This window comes from Canis lupus, chromosome 35, assembly GCF_003254725.2.
Source record: "Canis lupus dingo isolate Sandy chromosome 35, ASM325472v2, whole genome shotgun sequence".
Lineage (NCBI taxonomy): Eukaryota > Metazoa > Chordata > Mammalia > Carnivora > Canidae > Canis > Canis lupus.
The window spans coordinates 11,266,723-11,288,976 of NC_064277.1; the positions used below are offsets into that span (position 1 = coordinate 11,266,723).

The 22,254-nt window shown below is 42.1% G+C and overlaps 1 protein-coding gene across 4 annotated transcripts in view; it reads left to right on the forward strand.

Moving 5' to 3' along the window:
- Positions 1-21,536, forward strand: part of TMEM170B (transmembrane protein 170B) — a 47,200-nt gene extending 25,664 nt beyond the window's left edge. The window contains exons 3-4 of one of the 4 annotated variants that reach the window (XM_049105931.1): positions 13,035-13,146; positions 19,680-21,536. In XM_049105931.1, the coding sequence (XP_048961888.1) occupies positions 13,035-13,135 (101 nt within the window). In that variant the 3' untranslated portion in view covers positions 13,136-13,146; positions 19,680-21,536. Of the gene's footprint in view, positions 1-114; positions 8,063-13,034; positions 13,147-16,692; positions 17,710-19,679 lie in introns of those variants that run through there. The other 3 variants (XM_035710679.2, XM_025444404.3, XM_025444413.3) reach the window with 3 other exon arrangements.
- The last annotated feature ends 718 nt before the right edge of the window (positions 21,537-22,254 follow it).

A 22,254-nucleotide genomic window follows, 5' to 3' on the forward strand; every position in this document is an offset into this window, starting at 1 on the left:
GCGGCTGTCCTGCCGCGGGGGCGGGCGGGGCGACCTCGGGGCGACCTCGGGGCTCCCTCCCGGGCGCCCAGGCAGTGACCGTGTCCCTCTGTCTGTCCGCCCCGCCCCTCGCAGGTGCAGCCGTCGCGGGCATCTACCGAGTGGCCGGCAAGAACATGGCCCCGCTGGAGGCGCTGGTGTGGGGCGTGGGGCAGACTGTATTGACGTTGATCATCTCCTTTTCAAGGATCCTCGCCACGCTCTGAGCCCCGAGGGCAGGGCTTGCTTCACCGGAGGAGGCCGATGTACAGATGCTCGGAAGGCGGCGTGGTCGGGTCCTGGGCGGCGGGAGGCGAGGCCTCGCGCTGCGTGCGGAGACCGCCCCCTGCTGTCCGCTGCTGCACCACCGCCTGCACCTTACGTGCCTCGCCCCGGGCCGGCGCCGCCTGGGGACCCGGGACGCGGGGACCCGGGGCCGGACCGGGTCGGAGCTGCGAGCTGCCCGCGGACGCGCTGCTGCGCACTGTCCTCCCGCAGCGCCGCGTCGGGTTAGGGACGCGGGACGTGCGGAGGAGGAGCTGATTCACGTGCCAAACTCTCTCTCTCTCTTTCGCCTTTTTGTTTTGTTTTGTTTTTTTGAAAAACATTGATCATGTGACAATTTGCAAGTGTAGATGTAGATGAGTGCTGTGAACCATATTCCACACGAATTCAGGTAACAGTGAGGTTTTGTTTTGTTTTGTGACACTAAATCCCGTATGAGTGCTGAATACTGAATCATTTAATAGGCGGTAAATGCTCTTGGTTTTCAATGTCGAACGTTTCTGGGATTTAGGGCTTTAATATATGTAGGCATTTATTGTTATTTACTTTAATTTATGTGGAAAAATAATACTTAATGGCAAACTAGCTAAACTCTTTTAAGGACTCAAAGTAGACCTGTAGGATGCATCCCTTCCGCTCACCTAAATAACACTTTTACTAGTTTCCCTCCTACCTAACTACTCTATTGATATGAATTCAAAATCTCTTGTGGGTCACACACATTGGCTGTAGTTCGTGTGTCATAAAAATATAAATTGAGAATTTTCTTATAAACTTTGTAAGAAAAAAAAGTCTGAAATGCATGTTGCATTCTTTGACCCTTCTAAAGAAAGTTCTTGCCATGTTTCTCATGGAGAAAACATCTTTATAACTAATATCTCGGTGGGATTATATTACTTGTTGCATATATCTTGATTTTTGACAAAACATAAACAGTCTTTCATTCTGGAGTATTACCTGTGTTTAAAGAGTGGCCTAAATTAGGCTGTGAAAACAAAAAGCCTCATTTGTAGATAAGTAACAAGTACATTATATAAGAAGAGTAATAAACTATCTTATTGTTGGGCATGTGGTAACATAATTTTGCTAAGTAAAAATTGGGGAATATAGCAAATAATTTAAAAATTTGGCAATTTCAGCGGATTAGTACAGTGCTGATCATATATTAGAGTGGTCTGTTGTTCAGTTCTCAATTTGCACTGCTAATTAAGTCTACTCGAATCAGTGATGACATTTATTAGAATGAAAAAGTCCTTCGTACAAAACACTTGAAGAGGTTTTGACAAGATGTAGTTGTTTTCAAGAGTGCAAGGAGTAAGGGAAACAGAACCTGGTTGAATTTGTCTCCTACTGAGATTGTTTTAAATGCCAGGTACTCTTAGAATAAATGTGCTAACTCAAAAAGCCACTGCACAAGATATGAAGTCAAGGGCAATCCAAAAAATAATCTGCATACTCTAGCCTCACTGTTTTATAACCTGATTTGGTTAAAAAAAAAGAAAAAAAGGTACATTTCTATTAGGTCGCATTCAAATTTAAGACCTTCATTACCCACACCACTTTTTCTCCACCGAAAATCAGAATATATATAAATGATTTAACAATAGGGAGTTGGGGAAGGGGATACTTTTACCAGCATGGAAGCCAATTTTGGGGATGGCTTGGAAATCTGTTTTTTTAAAAAAACAATAAGCAGCTTTGCATCCCTAGAGATCTTTGAAGTAAATCTTAAAATTGACTCTTTTTATTATGTACAAGCCTAAAAATTATTTTCATGTGTTCTTTATATTCCCGATGTTTTCCCAAATTAAATTTAGGCATAAATTTTCCAAGTCAATTTGATTTCTCCTTTTCTTTTAGACTTGAATTGTGTTCTTCCTTTATTTTGGCTGTTCTGTCGGTAATTTCAAGTGTTCATATTCTTTGAGAGGAGTTACCAATAATGTGTTCACATTGTTTCAGATCTGCAGTATGGATATTTATTTTAATGTATGGTTGTTTCATGATTTAAGAAAGTTATCATGGTAAGGGAATACGAGCACATGGTTTAGAATCCAAAATTAGCTGGAAAATTACCTGGACACATTAAATCCATCAATGTGTGGACCAAAGAGATTCTAACTCCTGTTTTTGCTCTAGAACGGAAATATAATTGGATGGTTAATAGTCTACGGAGTGTCCTGCAGCTATCTCCCCATCAGGTTGCATTATGTTATGAGTTTGTGTGTGTGCGTATGTGTGTGTGTGTGTGTGTGTGTGTGTGTACTTTTAACCGTTGGGGGAATTTTTGGTTTCTTTGCCTTTTCAGCTCTTTTCATTGAGATTTTGTGCAACTGTCACTCTCTTGATGTTTTAAAATGCAGTTGAATAGTGTGAATCAATGAAATTGTCTTAAATAGCTATTTCTATGCTGAGATCTTTTTTTTTTTTAAATCAGTGGTTTTCCTACAGAGACAACAAATGCTTAATGATATATACCTACACACACATATATATCATAATATATCTATATGTAAAGCTGCTATATATGAATATAGTCTAATTGGAAAGCTTTTGTTCAGTGAACACTTTCATGTTCTAGTAGAGAATTTTATATATATTTGTTCAGTTGAATGATCTTTTAAATAAGGATGTTTGAGATTTTTGAATTTGGGGAAATTTTTCTTGGTTTATTAATGCTGGAGACCCTTGTTTGTGATATGACAAAAGCCCTTGTTGATGTGTTTAGGTTACAACTTCTTAAAATTTGTATGTGATTTGGCAGTAAACTTTCTTTGTGATAAATGCAGGAAGAAAGGGGGAAATCCTCTGGAGTTTATTCACTCCTTTATTTAAAGAAAATGTTTACGAAAATATGGCTAATGGTGAAATCAGTTCCCCAAAGAAAAGATCTATGCCAATATGCCCAAACTAATTATCATTTAGCATACTGGTTAGAACTGTCCAGAGATCAGAATCAATCAGGGAGGCCCATCAAAGCTACAAATGATGCATAAAACTTTTAGATGAAGGAGGTACAAGTGATCTGCCCCATGGATGACTCCACTGGTTGCCTAAAATAAGGGCATTTTTAAATGGTGGCTCCATTCAGTCCCCACAGCTTAATCATTCTTACTTTAGATGTTAATGTGTACTGAACAGTCTTATAGTTTGTTACTCGATGTACTTTCTTAGTGTTTGCAATGTACATTTCCACTGCCTAAAAAAGCATAAGGGTGTTGTCTGTACCTTAAGTGAGAAATAAGGAAGTGAGCTGCACTATATATCATGCATTTGTGGTATAAGGAACAGGGTTAAGTTAAAAATCAAAGAGTATTGTTGAAAAGAACTTCAGAGAAGGTCTAATTAAGACACAGGTGGCGTTGCCATGTTACTCTGCCCACAGTGGCACATGCCAACTAATTCAATTCTGTAAACATTATTTGATGGATCTACTGTTTTCAGGGTGCTGTACTGAGTATTTTCTTTAGTAAGTTGTACAAGGATGGCTGAGATGGATCCCTGCCCTTGAGTCCACCAAGAGCTAGGAAGGTGATTATAAATCATAAAAAGGTTGGGACACTTCATTTCCTGGTTCTCTTTGAGAGTTTAAGTCCTTCCCCTCCCCTGCCCCCAAGTTTGGTTTTCCCAGTTTATCCACCAAGTGGACTTCCTGTAATTGGGATATCAGTATGGTGACATGGTGGGCAGAATGCTAGACTCCGCTAAGCCAGCAACATCAACTCCAATCCAGGGCCTGTCACTTGGTGACGTTTGGTGTATGAATGCAAAGCAGTATGTATTTGGCAGTAAATGATCAATAGAAAGTCATTAGAATTTAAAAAAAAATTTTTTTTTATTTATTTATGGTAGTCACACACAGATAGAGAGAGGCAGAGACACAGGCAGAGGGAGAAGCAGGCTCCATGCACCAGGAGCCCGACGTGGGATTCGATCCCGGGTCTCCAGGATCGCGCCCTGGGCCAAAGGCAGGCGCCAAACCGCTGCGCCACCCAGGGATCCCATCATTAGAATTTTTTAAATTAACTTTTAACATCAGTTGAATATGTTGTTTTGTAAAATTTATCCACTTTCTTCCATTTCCACATTTTCCCTGCACATATTTTAAGAAGGAGACTAAACACTGTCTCTTACAATCTTGCTTCCTTCACCTCCTCTCCACCTCTTTATTCCAAAAATCACCAGATTCTCCAAGACCACCTCTGGGAGTGGGTGACGGTGGAAGTGGTGAGGGCAAGCCGACTGTTCACTGCTAGTTAAGCTAGAAAAAGAGTGAGGGTAGCCGGCACTGACTCCTTTGCCTTATCCTGCTCACTTCCTTGGATCGTTCAGCCGACATGCATTGAATCTCTACGACATTTAACCTAACTATCCTTGTTTTAGGGATGGGAAAGCGCGTCCTCTGTGTCCACTTCTCTTCCGCCATCCTGGGCTTCAGGCTTCAGGTGTCGCGTCAGTTCTGCAGGAAATGGAGCTGGGCTTCAGTGCCTACCACGTCCTTCCCTCGTGGACCAAAGGTGCATACACCATACTTGTTTCTAACTTCAAGGAAACGCTGTTATTTTTACTTTATGTCCATGTTATAGTTCACGAAGTCACGAGATGCTAAGAATATTTTCTGAAATATTCTGAAACTACTTCACTCTTGCTATTAATTTTTTTCCCCTCTTGGAAAGTCTTAATCAGAATCTCTTCAGAGTCCTTACTTGTTTGTAAAATATGAAGAACATGGAAAGTCACGAAGAAATCCTGGTAGACGTAAATTGCAGAGAAGTTGGCACCACTTGCTGGGTAGCTGTGTAAATTGCTGTTCCTTTTAATAATCAGGGGTGAGAATCTCAGTGCTGAGGGCTAGTGATCCAATTAGTTGGCTCATAATTTCTCTTAACTCCTAGTCCTTTTTTATAGCATCTCGGAGGGAGAACTCTTCAGGTACAAAAGGACATTTTTTTATTGAAGATGATAAGGTTTTCTAACACACGGTAGCATTTTGTGGCAGCGGGAAGTTTGAAGGAGGGTAGCAAGAAGGGAGGGTAAGGCGGGCAAGCCTAGGAGGACGTGAGGAAGTGCCCTAGGTGATGGGAATACAGCCTCCTCCTTGCATTAGGTTTGTAAACTACACTGTGTGAGTATTTCTGCTGCATGTCGACTACATGCCGTTTCTTTGTGAGACTTAACACAGTATTTGCAATCCAGTGGTGTGTGTGTGTGTGTGTGTGTGTGTGTGTGTGCAGTGTGATAGGTTTGTTCCTCTCACGGAGGGATCTCTGTTCAGTGTAGGCAGTACAGCGTTTTTGAGGAGGCTACTAAAGTAGTTATCTAAAAAACATATATGTGAATTTGTTTTGGGAAGGTAGTGCTTAATATATAATGTATTTTCAGTAGATGTGGAGATGTACCAGTTAATACTTTATTAAATTGATGGAAACACCCAAGTTTCTGAGTGAACAGAGAGCTATGAACTGCAACTGTCTCCTCCTCCCTTGAGTATAGAGGACTCATCTTTAAACTCATTGCACATATGTTGAACTTACATAATAACCCTTTGTCGATTTTGAGCACTAATTTTTCAGCTTCTTAAAAATCTCCCTCTTCCTTCCATTCTGTTGTCATATGGTATAATTTAAACATATGTACAGTTTGTTGATAGACTCAGAAGTTCTGGTTTAGAAGAAAATGTTCTTAACACCTTATGGTTATGCAGCTATAATCTTACTGAAAAATAAATGCTGTAGGAAAGTCAAGAGAGCATGAACCTCTTACGTGTTTTTTTGGATTATGTCCTGCACCATATCCATGCCCCTTCACTGGTACCAGGCCTGTCCCTTCTTGGGGAATGTATTTAGGTATGTAAGTGAAACTGGAAAGTGGTATCAACACAAATATATAGAAAGAGAAACTATAATTCATAATTATCATAACTGTAACCCTTTTTCTCCTAACCATATATTGATAATTTCCAAGGATCATCTCTTGTTTTAGATCCCTATAATAAATGAATGTTAACTTGACAGTACTACTGATAATGAGAAATTTCTCTTGTTTTTAAACTAAAATATTTGCACATCATCACTAAGTATCTTGGTGGAAGGACCGTTTTAAAGTTTTCTCCATAGAGAGCAAAGTAGAAGCACTTGTTTGAAAAGTAATTAAAAATTATTTCCTTTCAGTACTGGGTGAGTTAAGAGCCTGATTGTCGACACTTTCTTGGTATTTGTGGTATCAGATGCAATACACACACACACGCACTCACACACACACACATACACACAGACGTACAGACATGAGCTGTACACATTTAGATGAACAAATAAAATTCCACAGTATTTTGCATCTTAGTCTTATAAATTGGTGAAATTCATATGATTGTACCAGGAAGTATTAATCCTTGACTTTAGTCATCTTAGGATGAGAGCATCAACTTCAAGTTAACCAACAAAAGTGTCTTGATTTAAATAGCAAAAATATAGTTTACCCGATAGGTATTAAAAATTCACTTTCAAATTGCGTTAACTCTCAGATCACTGATGAATCATTTAGTGAAACAGTAGTTTTTAAAAGCTAAATGGTGCCTTAGTGCCTTGGAAGTTAAGATACTTTTGCAAAGTGAATTTGGCAGGATTCAGGATTGACACACTTGTCACTGGGATTTAGAGTTTAGGGACGGTGTAATTAACTCCTTATGGTGAATAAAAATCAGCATTTTGCCATTGACTCTGACAGATGACAACGAGTTTCATCACCTTTTCATGATGTAGTATTTGTCTATATACTTTTTCTTTTTACAAGTAAGTTTGAAATGGAGAAAAATGTAGTCAAGACAATTAAGTGTGGGATTTTAAAATTTAGTTTTGTTGTAAACTAGAAATTCTAGTGTGAACAGTGTTAGGTTTATACCGTAGTACAAGGGCAGACAGTTGTAACCTTTAGGAATATGTTTACCATCAGGGATTTATTTTTACTATAGAAATACTTAATGTACTGTGAAGTTTAAAGACAGGAAGAATAAATGTTGGACGGGGTAACGCACAAAAACATAGGCATACGTGATGAAGTACCCTACATTATGTGAACACAATTCCTCCCCTCTGTTAAGACTATAAACTACACTGTATGAGTATGTGTACTGCATGTTTACATAATACAGTTTAATTTTGAAGGATTATTTTAAAAACTATGTTTATGTATAATACCTAACAAGCTGTAAATATTGTATACTATTGATTTTTAATTTTATATAAGCGATTTTTTTATTTCCCAATTCATGTACAAATCTCACTGTGTATATAGCATAATTTCCTGGAGAACACAAATTTTGCAGTGAACTTTAATTATTTTAATTGTGGTAAGCATCAGGTTAGCCTTAGGGATGTTGGTCTTTAAGTTATTTTTCACCACTCATTTTCTTCAAAGGGCAGCAATAAACATATGCAAGTTATTTTTGACTATAGAAAGTTGGTCTGCAAACACAAGATCTAGGTTGCAATTCATTGCTTTAAAGAAAAGATGCACAATTAGTATCATCCATTGTCTCACCACAGGACCGTTTCTGAGGTCCGTGTGTCTCTCTCCTCTTTGTAATATACAGGGTGAACTCTCTACTGACACACACAAGACAACTGTTAACAGTGAATCCAGCACTTAAATGTCATTTCACAGAATTTATTGGATTAAAAATTTGTAATATACAGTATTTTAATAAAATTTCTGTATTCAATTTCATGCGCTTATATATAAATAAACCTGTCTTTAAAAGCTTTATGGGGCGTTTTGACTCTTGATGACATAACATTTCAACTCATTTGCTGCAAACCCGAATGTTTTCTCTTCCCCCTCTGTCCGTTTTTCTCGGCCGGTTTTACCTGTGGATTTTGGAAGTACTGCTGCAGGAATAAGCAAGAAGCCCAAAAGGTGAACTTGGTTGAGTTTATTGTTTTACCCAGGACCAACTGTAGGCCAAATAAACATCTTCTTATAAGAATTCTTGTTTTAAAAGGCATACTATCACTTTTATGAATAAATGACGACTGTTTATTGAGTACTATCTGTTAGATGCTTCATATGTATTTTTTTTTCATATGTATTCTTTAACGCAGTGATCCTTCAAGTTAAGTGGATTACTAAGGTTTATGAAGGTAATCCTTTACAGATAAAGCATTGGAGGTTCTGAGCAGGTGAGAAACTTCTCAAGGTCACACAGCTAATAATGCTGTGCTGGGGTTTTCTTACTCTCTTACCTGTGTATTTTCTCCAGTATGTCCTGTCAGCTTCTACAGAGCATTATGGGAGCTCCTGCCTGAATTATGATAAAATTCTCATTCTTGACCAAGACCAGATGGTGGTGTGGGGATTTGAAAAATTGCCAACTCAGGATTTGCAATCGTCAAGTTTATGAATATTTTGAATTTTGAATTTTGTTAGGGATTTCCAGGGGCTGGTATCAGGTACTCAGGCTCATCTATTTTCCTGCCTAAGAAAAAATTGAGACTGACGGAGCCCGTCACTGCACTGTAATTGCTATAAACCGCATGGGAATAAAAGCTAGGTAACTTTAAAAACTGTGCAAGCAAAATGGAAGTAAACAATTTTTCCCCCACGTACATGGGCATGCTAATTACTGAGTTGAAATATAACTTCTTTTTTTCTAGGTAACTATTTCATTCAACCATAAGAATTATAAAACTATTGTATTTCCCTTTCCTAAGTCTTAAAAAGTTCTTGAGCAAAATATAAATCTTGAGATTAAAAAGACATTTTCTCTTTTGCTTCTATTGTTTTTAGCTCTTGAAGTAATATTTTTAAATATTTTTCTAATGGGTAAACCATCTTTGGGTATTTTGATATTTACTGAGCATCAAGAGAAAATATCAAACTTCAAATTTATTGCCGCCAGCGCAGAACAAGAGCAGAGGGAAAGGTACTCTGGAGGACGGATGTTCAGGTGTTACACTGAACTAGCTCCATGATGGAGAGTGAGTCCTAGTCAGACTCGTTAAGAATAGCTGACTTACTGAATATATACTTATGCCATCTGTGTTTTGAAACTGAACCCTTGTTCATTTATAAAATAGTACCTAAAGTTTTAGGGTACAGGGAGAAAGGGAAATAGGACCTGGGGTTGATCTTTAAGGAGTAGAATTTGGGTTCACCTCCAGCTGCTGATGGAATCTTATCAGAAGAATCTTGACAGTAGAATACTTTCCATTCCGCTGTTCTTGTTGAACTGCTGCTAATTTTCCTTTATTTGTTGTTATCAGACATCTTTCTTTTGGCCAGTTTTATGAACATTCTTCAGGCTCAGAGACTTCTGGGGACGGATTGGCAAAACAATCACCATCAGGTGGTATTCTCGCAAAGCAAGAGTTTCATCACTAGATGGCGCAATGGTTCTATTTATTTTCCGCGGCTTTTGACTTCGCTTGTACCTACCAATGCACTCTACCTTTCTGTAGGATACATCCAATGTTTTTTTTTTTTTTTTTTTTTTTTTCCGGATAAAAATACACGTGATGAAATTAGATATGAGAAAAACCAAGAGCCTACATAGTATCACTAACACACTGAACTTTCCAAAGAACGCTAGTATCGTGCTCAGGGGTTTGCAAACAGCAAATCAGAAAATCACATTAATTGTATGATTTTGGTAAGTCATTAATCTGGACCTGGATTTCTGTGTTTCCCTCAATTTTTTTTTATTCTCTTACATAATTTTTAAAAATCTAGTTAATGCTTTAGTGAAAGTTATATAGTTGGTCAACTTGTGGGATGAAAAGGAACACACCAACATCTTGCCATGGGCCTTGAATCATGAGACCTGCTTATAGATTCCTGCTCTGCTGCTTAGTATGTGAACTTGGCCAAGTTATTTTCCTTCTGTGATCTTCAGTTTTCTCAGTAAACAGTGATAGTATCTCATGCTGCATGTAATGCGTGTTCAGCAAATACTCGGTCCCATTGGTGGCTTTCTCTCGTGTCTTGTGTGCACGTGGAAGGATGATGTACTTCTAGACTATGACATACATTTTGGTAGTAAGTTCGGATACCTCTGTGTCCAAGTCAGAGCCAGGTTCTATTTCCACACAGTGCACAGTGTATTTTTAGAGAGGATTTGTTTCAGGTTTACACAGTCCCATTGAACCGTGTGCTGCTTTGGCAGCAGTCTGCTCAGGGAATTTCTCAGAGACATACCTCAGTAGAAGAGAGCCTGCTCAGAAAAAAGAATGGATAAACTTGCTCAGCAAGCGAATTCCTTGCATTCTGCAAACCAAATATGTACGAGATGAGGAAGCCAGAGCAGCCAACATAAATTAAATCCCCCGACAATGGTCGTGACTCGCCTGTCAGCTGTGCACACAGTCCTCAGCACTTCAGATCCTGTTGCAAGTGGGCTTCTTGGCTTTGTTCTGCAGGGACAGCTTGTGGTTCCAACCCAGAGAAGTGTTGGGCTTTGCAGCTCCAGGGATTCTGACCTTAAAAGCACAGGCCTCCTTACAGGGCATGGCCTGTAGCAGCATGGAGACGACCATGCTTACACTCTGAAGGGCGATTTAAAGAAATTGAGACCCAACTTAAGCAACCAGAGAATGTGCCAAGCATTCTCACAAAACGACACCCCTCCCTCCTGTACCCCATTTTTAAAAATATTTATTTATTTATGAGAGACACACAGAGAGAGGCAGAGACATAGGCAGAGGGAGAAGCAGGCTCTCTGCAGGGAGCCCAATGCGGGCTTAGAGCCCAGGACCCCAGGATCACGACCTGAGCCAAAGGCAGATGCTCAACTGCTGAGCCACCCAGGTGCCCCGATAAAATGCCTTTAAGAAAAAAAAATAATCAAAGCCAGTTACCTGGTTCAATGCAAGTATTTTATGGGCAGCAGTTTGGACAAGTGCTAATAAGAACAGACCGGAAATGGCCACAGCAGCCTCCTTGCCTGGATTCAGGTAATCCTCAGGGCGTGAAGAGATCACCTTGAAAACTGATTACTTCCCAGATAATCTACGACTAGCTCCTCCTTCTTCCACAATGCTTTGGCTTAAGACATTTTCAGGAAGGATGCAGAAGGCCTATATGAATTCAACTGAGATTTTAATAAAGAGTCAACCTGTTTTCTTCCATCAGAAATCTCTTCCTTGGGATGAATATTTTTAGTCATAAGACTTACACACCAGTGTTGATAGAATGCTTATGTCATTAGAAGTGCCACCATATTAACGTTTTCCCAAGAGTTAGCTTAACTAAACAGATTATTACTTTCGTAAATAAAAAAGCGTGATTGTCAGAGACTTTTGTTTCAACTTAACTGGCCCAAGGCACACCGCAAATTATCTGGACAGGAAAAATTGCCCAGTCAAAGCAACACATTAAGTCTTCCTAGACATTTTGCATCCAAGAGAGACCAAGGAAAAAGGTATGCTTTCAGTGTCACACAGATGGGAAGCAGTGTGTTAGGGACAGCTGTAGGTTAGGGCCTGCAATAATTATCGGGAACTGACGCATTGGCCACGACAGGAGGAGTGGACAGCTTGAGTCAAGATTGAGTTAAAACACATCCACCCACGAAATCAAGGAATCTGTGGTATTTGAAACTGTATTGGGAAAAATATTAAAAGCTTGAACCAAAATTTAGATTACAGTGGTGTTCATAAATAAAGACCAGCTCACCATTATGTCAACCCACAAGAAGCAGAGATAATACATCTGTGAGTATCCCCAAAGAATTTTTGCTTGACATTGAAATCTGCACCACTTTTACAAACATCACTTTATATCTTAAAGCATTTCTTTCTCAAATGTATATAAACTTTGTCTTCATTCGCCATCTCTGGAAGGGGGCAGGAGTGGTCAAGTGTCAAAGGATTTCTTTATATGCAGACTACAGAATTAAGACAGATCAAGTAATAAGATTTTTTTGTGTGTGTTTTTGTTGTTAAAACAGCGATCCTAGAAGTTTACAAAATAAGCCCTTGAAGTAGATTCTGTGATAAGAGCAGAGCTTCTTCCATAAGCTAAAATGAGAACAATCAAGCAAAAAATAGCAAAGAATTGTTTTTTAAAAAAATACCCATTTAGTGTCTCTATTATTAGAAAATATCAGTTGTCAATTTGAGAAATGTATCAAGTCATTTGGTATGGCTCCAGTTTTTTGACGTGTACCTTAAAGTGTTCTATTATTATCTTGGCTGTGATTAAATCCAGCCTGGACTCATTTTGTCTGAAACTACCAATAACTTGGGCTTTTAATACTGTAAAAATTTGGCAAGTAAGGACCAATCTCTCTAAAATTTCCCAGTCTTTCTGCTTTTTGGGCCACAGAGAAACATGGGTTTCGTGTAGATGTAAATAGCATTTATTAACTGTGTTCCAAAGATCACTAATTGGAAGAGGCTCTTGAGAAAAAGAATTCCCTGGACAAATTAAATGACAAAACTTGCCTTCTCTATTCCTGACTCAGGCACAATTCACACAAGCGTATCAAGGACTTTGAAAAGCTTTGAGTTAAGAACCCTATTTGGCTTTGTTTCGTTGCCATGAATTCTCTGAAAAGTTGTCCACCGCAATAAGAGAAATCTCACTAGCTGATTTTGTGGCCTTTTGGAAAGCATTTCCAAACTTATTTTTAAATTTCTACTTGGTGTGCCCATTCCAAAGATCTCTGGCTCGGTCATGCTAAATGTGAAGTAGAGTTTTAATATCAAGGTTAACCTAAGTGTTTAATCCCCATTGCCCAGACTTGCTCCTCGCTGGCTTCCAATGGATGCTGCCCTGCTGGCTCCTCAGCCTCTGCCCAGTCCAGGTACCTTTGGCCGGAGGTGCCTTCCTGGCCCTATGATGTCATGTTTGGTGAGTGTATGCCAGGCATTTTTCTTTTCTTTTCTAAAAAGATTTTATTTATTTATTCATGGGAGACACAGAGAGAGAGAGAGAGAGAGAGAGAGAGAAGCCTCCATGCAGGGAGTGTGATGTGGGGCTCAATCCCGGGACTCCAGGATCACGTCCTGAGCCAAAGGCAGATGCTCAACTGCTGAGCCACCTAGGTGTCCCTCTTTTCTTTTCTTTTTAAAGATTTTATTTATTTACTTGACAGTGGGGGCGGGGAGGGAGAGCGAGGAAGAGAAAGCTTGAACATGGAGCTTGACCTGAATGTGGGGCTCGATCCTGAGATCATGACCTGAGCCAAAGGCAGACACCCAACCGACTGAGCCACCCAGGTGCCCCTTTAGGCATTTCTCTAACTAGCATACCTTACTGAGGCTTTCTGGTCCCAAGTTCCCAGGCTGGCATTTGCTATCCATGACTCAGGCTCCAGTTAGTCATATTCGGTGGGATCTTCATGTAAAATCCAAGGTTGTATCTGACAAATGTCAAGTGAGAGCTACAGGCTAAATGTCACAGCCTTTCCAGGGGCTGGGAAGGTCAGGGACAGCTCACGAGTGACATGGCATTAGGACAGGCCTTGAAGGGTGTTTCTAAAGGAAGAAGAAGTGGCCTCTGTTGAGAAGGGAAAGATGCAGGCAGATGAGCAGGAACCCAGGCTGGGGGGTTGGGATGTGCCAAGAGGGTTAGGAGTCAGAAGGGGGTGAAGTAGGAGACAGTGGAAGGTAGGCCTGGAAGGGGACTAGACACCAAATGCCAGAACCCTGCCCCGGGCACATGCACTGGAATTTTATCCTGGAGGCAGAGAGCGCCATTGAACCTTCTGGAGAAAGAAAAGCACACCTCCACCTCTTGTCTGAGACAAGAGGCAAGGAGAGTGAGGGCGCTGGTGCTCTGCCAGTCTGCTTGAGATTCTCCCTCTGCCTCTGCTTACTTTCTGTCTCTCTCTCTCTCTCTCAAATGAATAAATAAATCTTAAAAAAATTGATTTTAATCCCTCAACCCAGACTCTCTTTCTGGACCAAAGGCCTTGGTCTCATTCTCTCCTCATGGGGTAGCTTTTTTTATTATTATTATTATCACATGTCCATTTGGTGCCTTGTCCTTCTCCTGCATGTTCCACCTCCCACAGGTGTGACACCCACCATGACAACCTACTCTGGTGGGTTCTGTGCCTGGACTTGGTTTCTGGGGAAGAACTTGGACAGGCTCTGAGTTATAGGGGGAAATGCCAGTGGAGAAAGAGGGAAAGGTGACAGAGAGAGAGGGAGGGGAGGAGTGAGAGATGAAGAGAAAGAAGGAGAGGGAGAGGGAGAGACAGAGAAAGGGAGGGAGAGGGTGGGGGAAAGGGAGAAGGAAGGAGAGAAGGAGAGGGAGAGTGAGAGGGAGAGGAAAGAGGGAGGGAGAGGACAGGAGATGGAGGATGAGGGAGAAAGAGAGGGAGGCAGAGAGAGAGAAAAGGGGAGGGAGAGAGAGGAAGGGGAGAGATTGTTGGAGGAAAGTCTCAAAGGAGAGCAAGAAGGAGAGCAAGTAGCCTGGAGGAGGTCACACAAGGAGGGAGAGGAGAAAGCCTTGACCTGATGAGGCTTCTCTTGCAAGGACGGAACAAAGGAACATAAGACTGTGTGGCTGTGGGAAAGTAGGTGCCGTTGTATATCACATGATTATGAAATCACCACACACTCTCCCAGTGGAGAATGGCTCTCTCTCTCCCTCCCTCCCTCTCTCTCTCTCTCTGTAAGAAAGAAGAGCACTGGAGCAAGGGTTGGTTGTGGTGCTTCGGTTAGGGCTTCTTGCTGTTGACTCCTGCCATGGCTTTGATTGTGCATTTTCTGGGCTTATGGGGCCTGGGGTAATTTTCATAAAGAACATTGCAAGTCTACATTTCCATTCTTGGATGCCCCAGAGCCCAAATCCTGCTAAAATTTTAGAGGATGTATTTTACCTCTTTGACTTCCCTACTGATTAATTGCATTTATAATGAAATATCAGATCTTTCAAATCAACTTGATACCAGCAGGATTGTTAGAATATCTTCCTGGATTTATAAATAGGTATTTAGAGGCCTTCCAATGCTAGGCAATAAACAACCTAAACATCGTTAGATCAATAAATATAGAGCAAATAATTTGTTTTTAGTATAAATTGGTAAGAAGTTTCTCAGGAATGGTCTCTGCAGTACACAAAATGTTTTTTTTTTTTTTCTGTTTTATTACAAACATTAAACTGCTTAAAACTGTGCTAAGACTTTTAGGATACATCAGAGCCATATTTTATGGGCTGGAAATTAGCAGTGTCCTATCATTTGGTCGATTTCTTGAATTTGACAACTCTACTGTGGTTATATAGGAGGGTATCAAATATTGCTCTACTCAGGGGTAAAGGGACATCTCTCTAGTAGTTTATGGAAAATACGTGAGAATGGGGGAGTCTGACTAAGTGGACTTAGCAGGATTCTTGCTGAACTTGGACAATGCAGAGACAAACACAGAAGTCCAATGTCAAGGCCTAGTTGGGAAGAGTTTAGAAGAGCATGGGCTTGAGTTTAGTCAAAGAGAATTTGTATCAAATGGCCAGTGGTAGTTATAGAGAATAATGTGAGTTGAGTTGAATGGCCAGAATGAGTTGCTACCTGCAATTAGATCCTTTTATTCTACATGCCTTTTACTACTAAGCCTGTCCTTGACCAAATATCAGTCAGGCTCCTCTAAGCCCTCTTTACGACTAGGCCTTAAAATTGGCCCCCTTCCTGTATTTAGCCTACCAGCCCAGACTTAGCAAAGAATCCTACTAGGTCATCTAGCCAAAGTCCTCTATTCTGGTTGTGTCCTCTGAGTAATATCCAGCTGCCTTCCCTCCAACCCTGCTCCTTGTGTATAAATCTTCATGTGTCCTTACTGTGTTTAGAGGTGAGCAGAGTCTCTCTCCCACTACTGCAGTAGTCTTGAAAAAAAGTCTTGTACCATTTTAACAAGTCTTGGAATAATTTTCTCCTTAACAGCACACATTAGGTCCCAGGTCTTATTTTTATGGAGATGCTAAGACTGGTCCCAGCTTGGATGGAAGTGCTTATGGATCTAACAGGGAGAGTGAGTGTGCCATGGGTGGGATGGGGGAGGGGGACAGTTGTGCAAACAGGAAAATGACAAGAGCAAAAGTAGCAGTGGTAGGAGTCAGCTGCTGTGAGAACTTTGAATGGGGACCTTCCATGTCTTGACTCAAACAAGTGATTCCACTGGTAGGGATTCCAGGTGCTTTTTGGGGGTCCTGCTCAAATCACTCCATGGGGCACACAGCTGTTGGGCCTACCCTTGACAGTCAAGTACACTGGTACCTGGAGACCCTGCCCCCAGGAAAATGCTCATTTCAATGACCCACATGCAACATTGCCCTACCTTTGATATTATGAAGGAATTTACTAAAAAAGAACTTTGGCCCTTTGGCTCTCAATGTCAAAAAGAAATGTTTCTCTCTTTCTTTAAAAACGAAATCTTTCTTTTGGTTCTTCTGAAGGTCCTGAGAAGACCAAAGGGGGTGAAGCCGAGAAGGAAGAAGGAAAAGAGAGAGCTTGGCACCAGGGCCTGGAAAATGAGTCCTTGTGTGTGGAAAATGTTTGAGCAGTTTCTCCTAGGCAGGACTTGAAGCAAAGAAATCATGCAGAAAAGCACATGGAAATTCAAACAAAATATTTTTAGCCAGTTGACCTTTTTGTAAGAGTAGTATCTCCTTTAAAAGGAAAAATTATCAAAAGAATGTTATGGTACTAATACTTGGAAGGGAGGCACGAGTGGGAATAAGCCAGAGGTAAAAATATCCAAGTTTATGGTATATGTTTGTGGGGCCTGGGTGCACAGCACCTCATCTTTCTGGACTGGATGGGCTGGGACTCTGCTCTTGGCCTCTGGTAGTACATCCCCTGCCTGTTGGAATGTGTCTCAGGACCATTTCTCCATTCTCCAAATTCCCAAAATCCCTCCCTCCCTCCCTCCTCATTTTTCTTTACTATGCTCAGGAAAAAGCAGCACCTGGGACGTGGTGAAGCTTCTGGTTAAGAACACAGACCTGAGAGTCACCATGGCCTGAATCTGAGTCTGGACTCTGCTGCTTACTATAATGGGTGACCTTGGGCAAGTTGCTTAATTTCTCTGGGCTTCTGTTTCCTTATCTGTAAGCTGGGAAGGGTAGTCGTAGCCACCTCCCTGGGTGGCTGGGATGGTTAGAGGAGAGAACAGTACGAGGGGATTCTCAGGACAAAGAGAGGAGCTCACTAGAATCCTGTTGACCCCTCACAGGGGAGAGGAGTGTAAGACAAGCCAGCTGCTGGGGACGCCCAGGCCAGCCCCCATGGGATTTTCATTCTTTCCAGTTTCATCCCACTACTCTCAGACTTTATTCTGTTCTACCTGGGTGGATTGCTCCGACAGAAGGAACTCTAAGCTAATCCCACTCCGTGTCTGCAAAATTCTCTGATAACAGATTCTTTCTCAGAATGCTCCACTGCCCCTGAAATAAAGCCAACTCCAAGTAAAATCATGATGCCTGTAGGGCTTTGCTTTGGTACTGTTTTGTTTTTGTTCCTCTCTATCTCCTCTGTCTCTAGATTTCTCATCTCTGTTTCTTCCTGCCCCCTAAAATCCCAAGTACCCAGGGTCTTGCTCTCCAGATACCTTTACACCTGTCCAGTTACTCCTTCTTCTTCTTTTTTTTTTTTTTTTTTACCAGAATGGTCTGTTCCATTGGTCGCCTTCCCCTCAGTCTCATTTCCTAGGACAGGAAAGCCACAGGTGACCAAGCCACAAGTGACCACGTGAATGGTCTTCTTTCCCATGCCTCTCTTCTCATTTTGATTTCCAAGGCACATCTCTACTAGTGAAACAGTGACACATTTCCAGTACACCCCCAGTGGTCCCCATCATTCAGGGAATTCCCTCTTCCTGATGCTTAGGCTGGCTCCAGCCATGTCGGGGTCATGACTCTCAAGAGACCCATGGCCAGGTAGAGGGAGTGGGCTGCAGGGCTGAAAGCTAAGACAGGTCACAAAGCAGAGGTGGGAGCATGGGCAGGCCATCCAGTAGGCAGCGATCTGTCCCACGTGTTCTATTAGCCTGACTTTGCTGATTGGAGCAGTTCTTGGAATGGATACAGAGTCTTTTCCTTTTCTCGGAAAGTCTTGTTGAACTCATTTGGGCTGTTGGAAAGGAGTGAGCTTCCAGGGCTTGCGTGCTGTGATTTCAAGGGCTTTGTGGGGTCTAGACCTTCTGTGTATATTAACATTCTTTCCTATTTAACCAGATAGGGATCTTCAAACCTTTCTTTCTAAATCTGGCAAGACCAGCTGCACCTCTACTGCTCCTCCTACCTGACACCCCTCCCTCAACCAATGACCTTGGCTCATCCAGGGCAGGGGTGGGGGGCCCCTCAGCTTCCCTCATGTGCCTGTTTTCTTTACTTGTCCATCCCTCCTGCCTCTCCCCTCTTTTCAGGACCCATGTTTTCCTTTGCCTCTTGAAGGCTCATGCCTTACTCCTTGACCTTGACTTCGAGCCCTCCTACAAACCCCACCGACTTTATTCTATCATCTGTGTCTTCTCTTTTTTGTCTTGGGATGCTCTCCCTACAGATTATTATGAATAGTCTCGAGTCTTTGCAGTCTTCTTGAGTGGGAAAAAAACCTATGTCCCTTCCTCTTATGAGCTCCTGCACTTCTTCCTCTCCTTGCGAGTGGCAAAGGTCTTACAGGTGGCATTTCCACTCACAGCCCGCACTGGCCTGGAGCTCTCTCGGACTTCCACCCCTGCAAGCTTCCCGGATGCCAAGCCCAAAGCACTCTGGGTCATGGTCCTCCTCCTCTCTGATGCACTATAGTGTCCCCTTTTGAAGCTTTCTCTTTTCCTACTTCAATGGCACCTTCTCCATTGTGATTTTTTTTCTAACACTTGAGATAATTCTGTTTTCTTTACTGTGTTCTCTTCTCCCTTCCTGCTCCTGCTCCCCATTCCTCCTCAACGTGCAGGTTCTGTCCTGACATATATTCCATTTTCTCTACAGATACCCTTTTGTCCCTTTTGTTTTTCTTCTGACTCATATGCCAATGACATCTAAATGGGCACTTACCTCTTCTCCAAACTCTAGATGTCTCCACATCCTGGGCAGCACTTGTTCTTTATTTTTCTTTTTTCAATAGGAGCCATCCTAATGAGTATGAGGTGGTTTCACAGACAGTCTCCTTTTAAAACCCCTTCGAGTATTCTGAAGTATTCTTTTAATATCAGATTATTATTATATCCCTATTACTTAATGATAAAAACAAGGCATACCATTAACAAATTCAAAAATTCCCTTAAAAAAACCCCCTAAAACCAAAAAAAACCCTACCAGGCATTAGAGTGACTATAATGTTACTATAATATAAGGCTTTCTCCCAAGCCTTGCCCTACTCCCAAGCTTCTCTGACATCTTGTTCTTTTTTTAAAAAAATATTTTATTTATGTATTTGACAGAGAGAAAGAGAGAGAACACAAGCAGGAAGAGAGGTAGGCAGAAGGAGAGAGAGAAGCAGACTCTCCACTGAGCAGGGAGCCTGACACAGGGCTCGATCCCAGGATCCTGGAATCATGACCTGAGCTGAAGACAGGCACTTAACCATCTCAACCAAGCAGGTGCCCCTGTCTTCTTGTTCTTCACTTCCCCACTAGCCGCACCCCTGAAGATGACAATGGAGTTTGTGGGTGTGCACTAGCCTGATGGCTTATGGTATGTCCGTTCCCACTGGTTATTGCCTGTACCTTACTGGTTACTTGATATTTGAAATATCAGTCTTTGCTTGGGAGTCCTTACTCCTGGATACCTCAAACTCAGAACAGAATGAAGAGAGAAGTTCTGGTGCAGCAACCACCAGGCGGGGAAGCAGCTACCCTAAAGGATTTCTCATTTGGCTCACTACAAGAATCCCTTGAAGACTTTGCACAGAAGGCCCAGGTAATATGAAATCTTTCATCCTACTCTCCCCTCTCACTGGAAGTCACATCTTCCTCTTCTTTTTTAAAAAAATATTTTTATTTATTTATTCATGAGAGACACAGAAAGAAAGAGGCAGAGATGTAGGCAGAGGGAGAAGTAGGCTCCATGCAGGGAGTCCGATTTGGGACCCAATCCCAGGACTCCAGGGTCACGCCCTGGGCTGAAGGCAGATGCTCAACCGCTGAGCCACCCAGGTGTCCCAACATCTTCCTCTTTTTTGTGCTCCCACAGCACTTTATTTGGCTCTGTAATTACATATGATTATTAATAAATTCTGCCCTTTATTTGCATATATCTAGCCTCATCACTGGAATGGTTGGCTTTTTCACTCCCTTTAGTGATGGCCAGACAATCTTGCATGTAACAGGCAAAGATAAGTGTTGCTCAATTCAACTGCATTGGGGCTATTGCTCTGGAAGGTACTGGAGATTTCATCACTGTACCTGTTTGAACATGCATGCAGTATTGAGCTACCCCAGGGATGCCTGCGTGAGTTCCAGCAGCAATAGTCAGACAGCTAATGATGTGTTTTTTCAGAGCCAGAGATGCTGACTGGGACCCTGGATCAGGACTGTGGTTCAGAAATGACACCTAGAGTTGCTTCCTGGGGTCTCTGTGCCACCAAAGTCATTTCCTGGAACAGACTTTCTGTACCTCCTGGGGGTTGGAGATGGATGAGGAGCTTTTATGTAAGGAGAGAAAATGGTGATGGGACATCTGATTTCTCTTCTGAGATCATTCTCATCCAGCCCCATCCTCTGGGCCTCACTCAGGCTGATGCACAAGAATCCTGGTTAGAATCCAAAATCTTGAGACTGCAGTGTACGATGGCTCACCCCTAGTACTCTGTGGGTTGTTGGTGGCCAGACCTTGAATTCCTAAACTTTGGACTACCTTATCCATGAACATAAAGATAAGGAGTACTCTGGGATCCTACCCTGGAGAGCTGGGCCAGAGCACACATGAGCTAATCAAGATCGCAAAGCATGAAGTGACAAAGAAAAGGAACAGATAATCAGGAATTCACTCCGTGGATGGAGGCAGTGGCCAACAAATGACCTGTAACAAACATCGTTGTAGAACTGAATGTGTAGGACACTGTCTGGGTTTGGGCAGACTGTCTACGTGACTTTGAGGAAGCTGTCTCCAGTAGATAGTTGATGGCACATCAGGACATCGCCCAGTAGTAGGGGCCTGAGTGTGAGGTGAGATCACCACTTTCTCATAGGGTAGCTGTAGTGTGAGTCCCTGATATTAAGCTTTTCTTTCTTTCTTTCTTTCTTTCTTTCTTTCTTTCTTTCTTTCTTTCTTTCTTTCTTTCTTTCTTTCTTTCTTTCCTTCCTCCTCCTCCCTCCCTCCCTCCCTCCCTCCTCCCTCCTCCCTCCCTCCCTTCCTTCCTTCCTTCCTTCCTTCCTTCCTTCCTTGATTCAATTTATTTATTTGAGACAGCGAGAGGAGAGGGAGCATAACAGCACGATCAGGGGGAGGGGCACAGGGAGAAGCAGGCTCCTCACTGAGCAGGGAGCCCAATGCGGGGCTCGATCCCAGGACCCTGAGATCATGAACTGAGCCGGAGGCAGGCGCTTAACCAACTGAGCCACCCAAGCACCTGAACATTAAGTTTTTGACTGCTGAGGCCTCCATCTCACAGTCATCTCGAACAAACATGTCGCCCACTGTACAACTAGATAAAGAGCCAGGCCATAAAGCTCCCCTTTTAGAAAGCCCTGAATGCCGAACATGACACATCATTCTAGTGACCCTGCTTTTCCCTTTCTGCACTTTCATTCCTGCTCTTGTTTTAACTTTGCCCATAAAAAGTGAACCTGAGAAACCCTAGGCTCTCCAATTTTGACTCCACTGAAGCAAAACCCCAGGTCTACGAGCATTCTCTCTCAATCTCTCTCTTTCTCTCTCTCTCTCCCCCTCCCCCCACAACCTCACTATGTGGTCTTGGGCATGCTGCTGTGTACCCTCCAGGACTTGTGAGTAATAAACCTTGTTTTTTCATAGTTCCTCTATGGCTGTCACAGAGGTGCATCTTGCAATCATAAC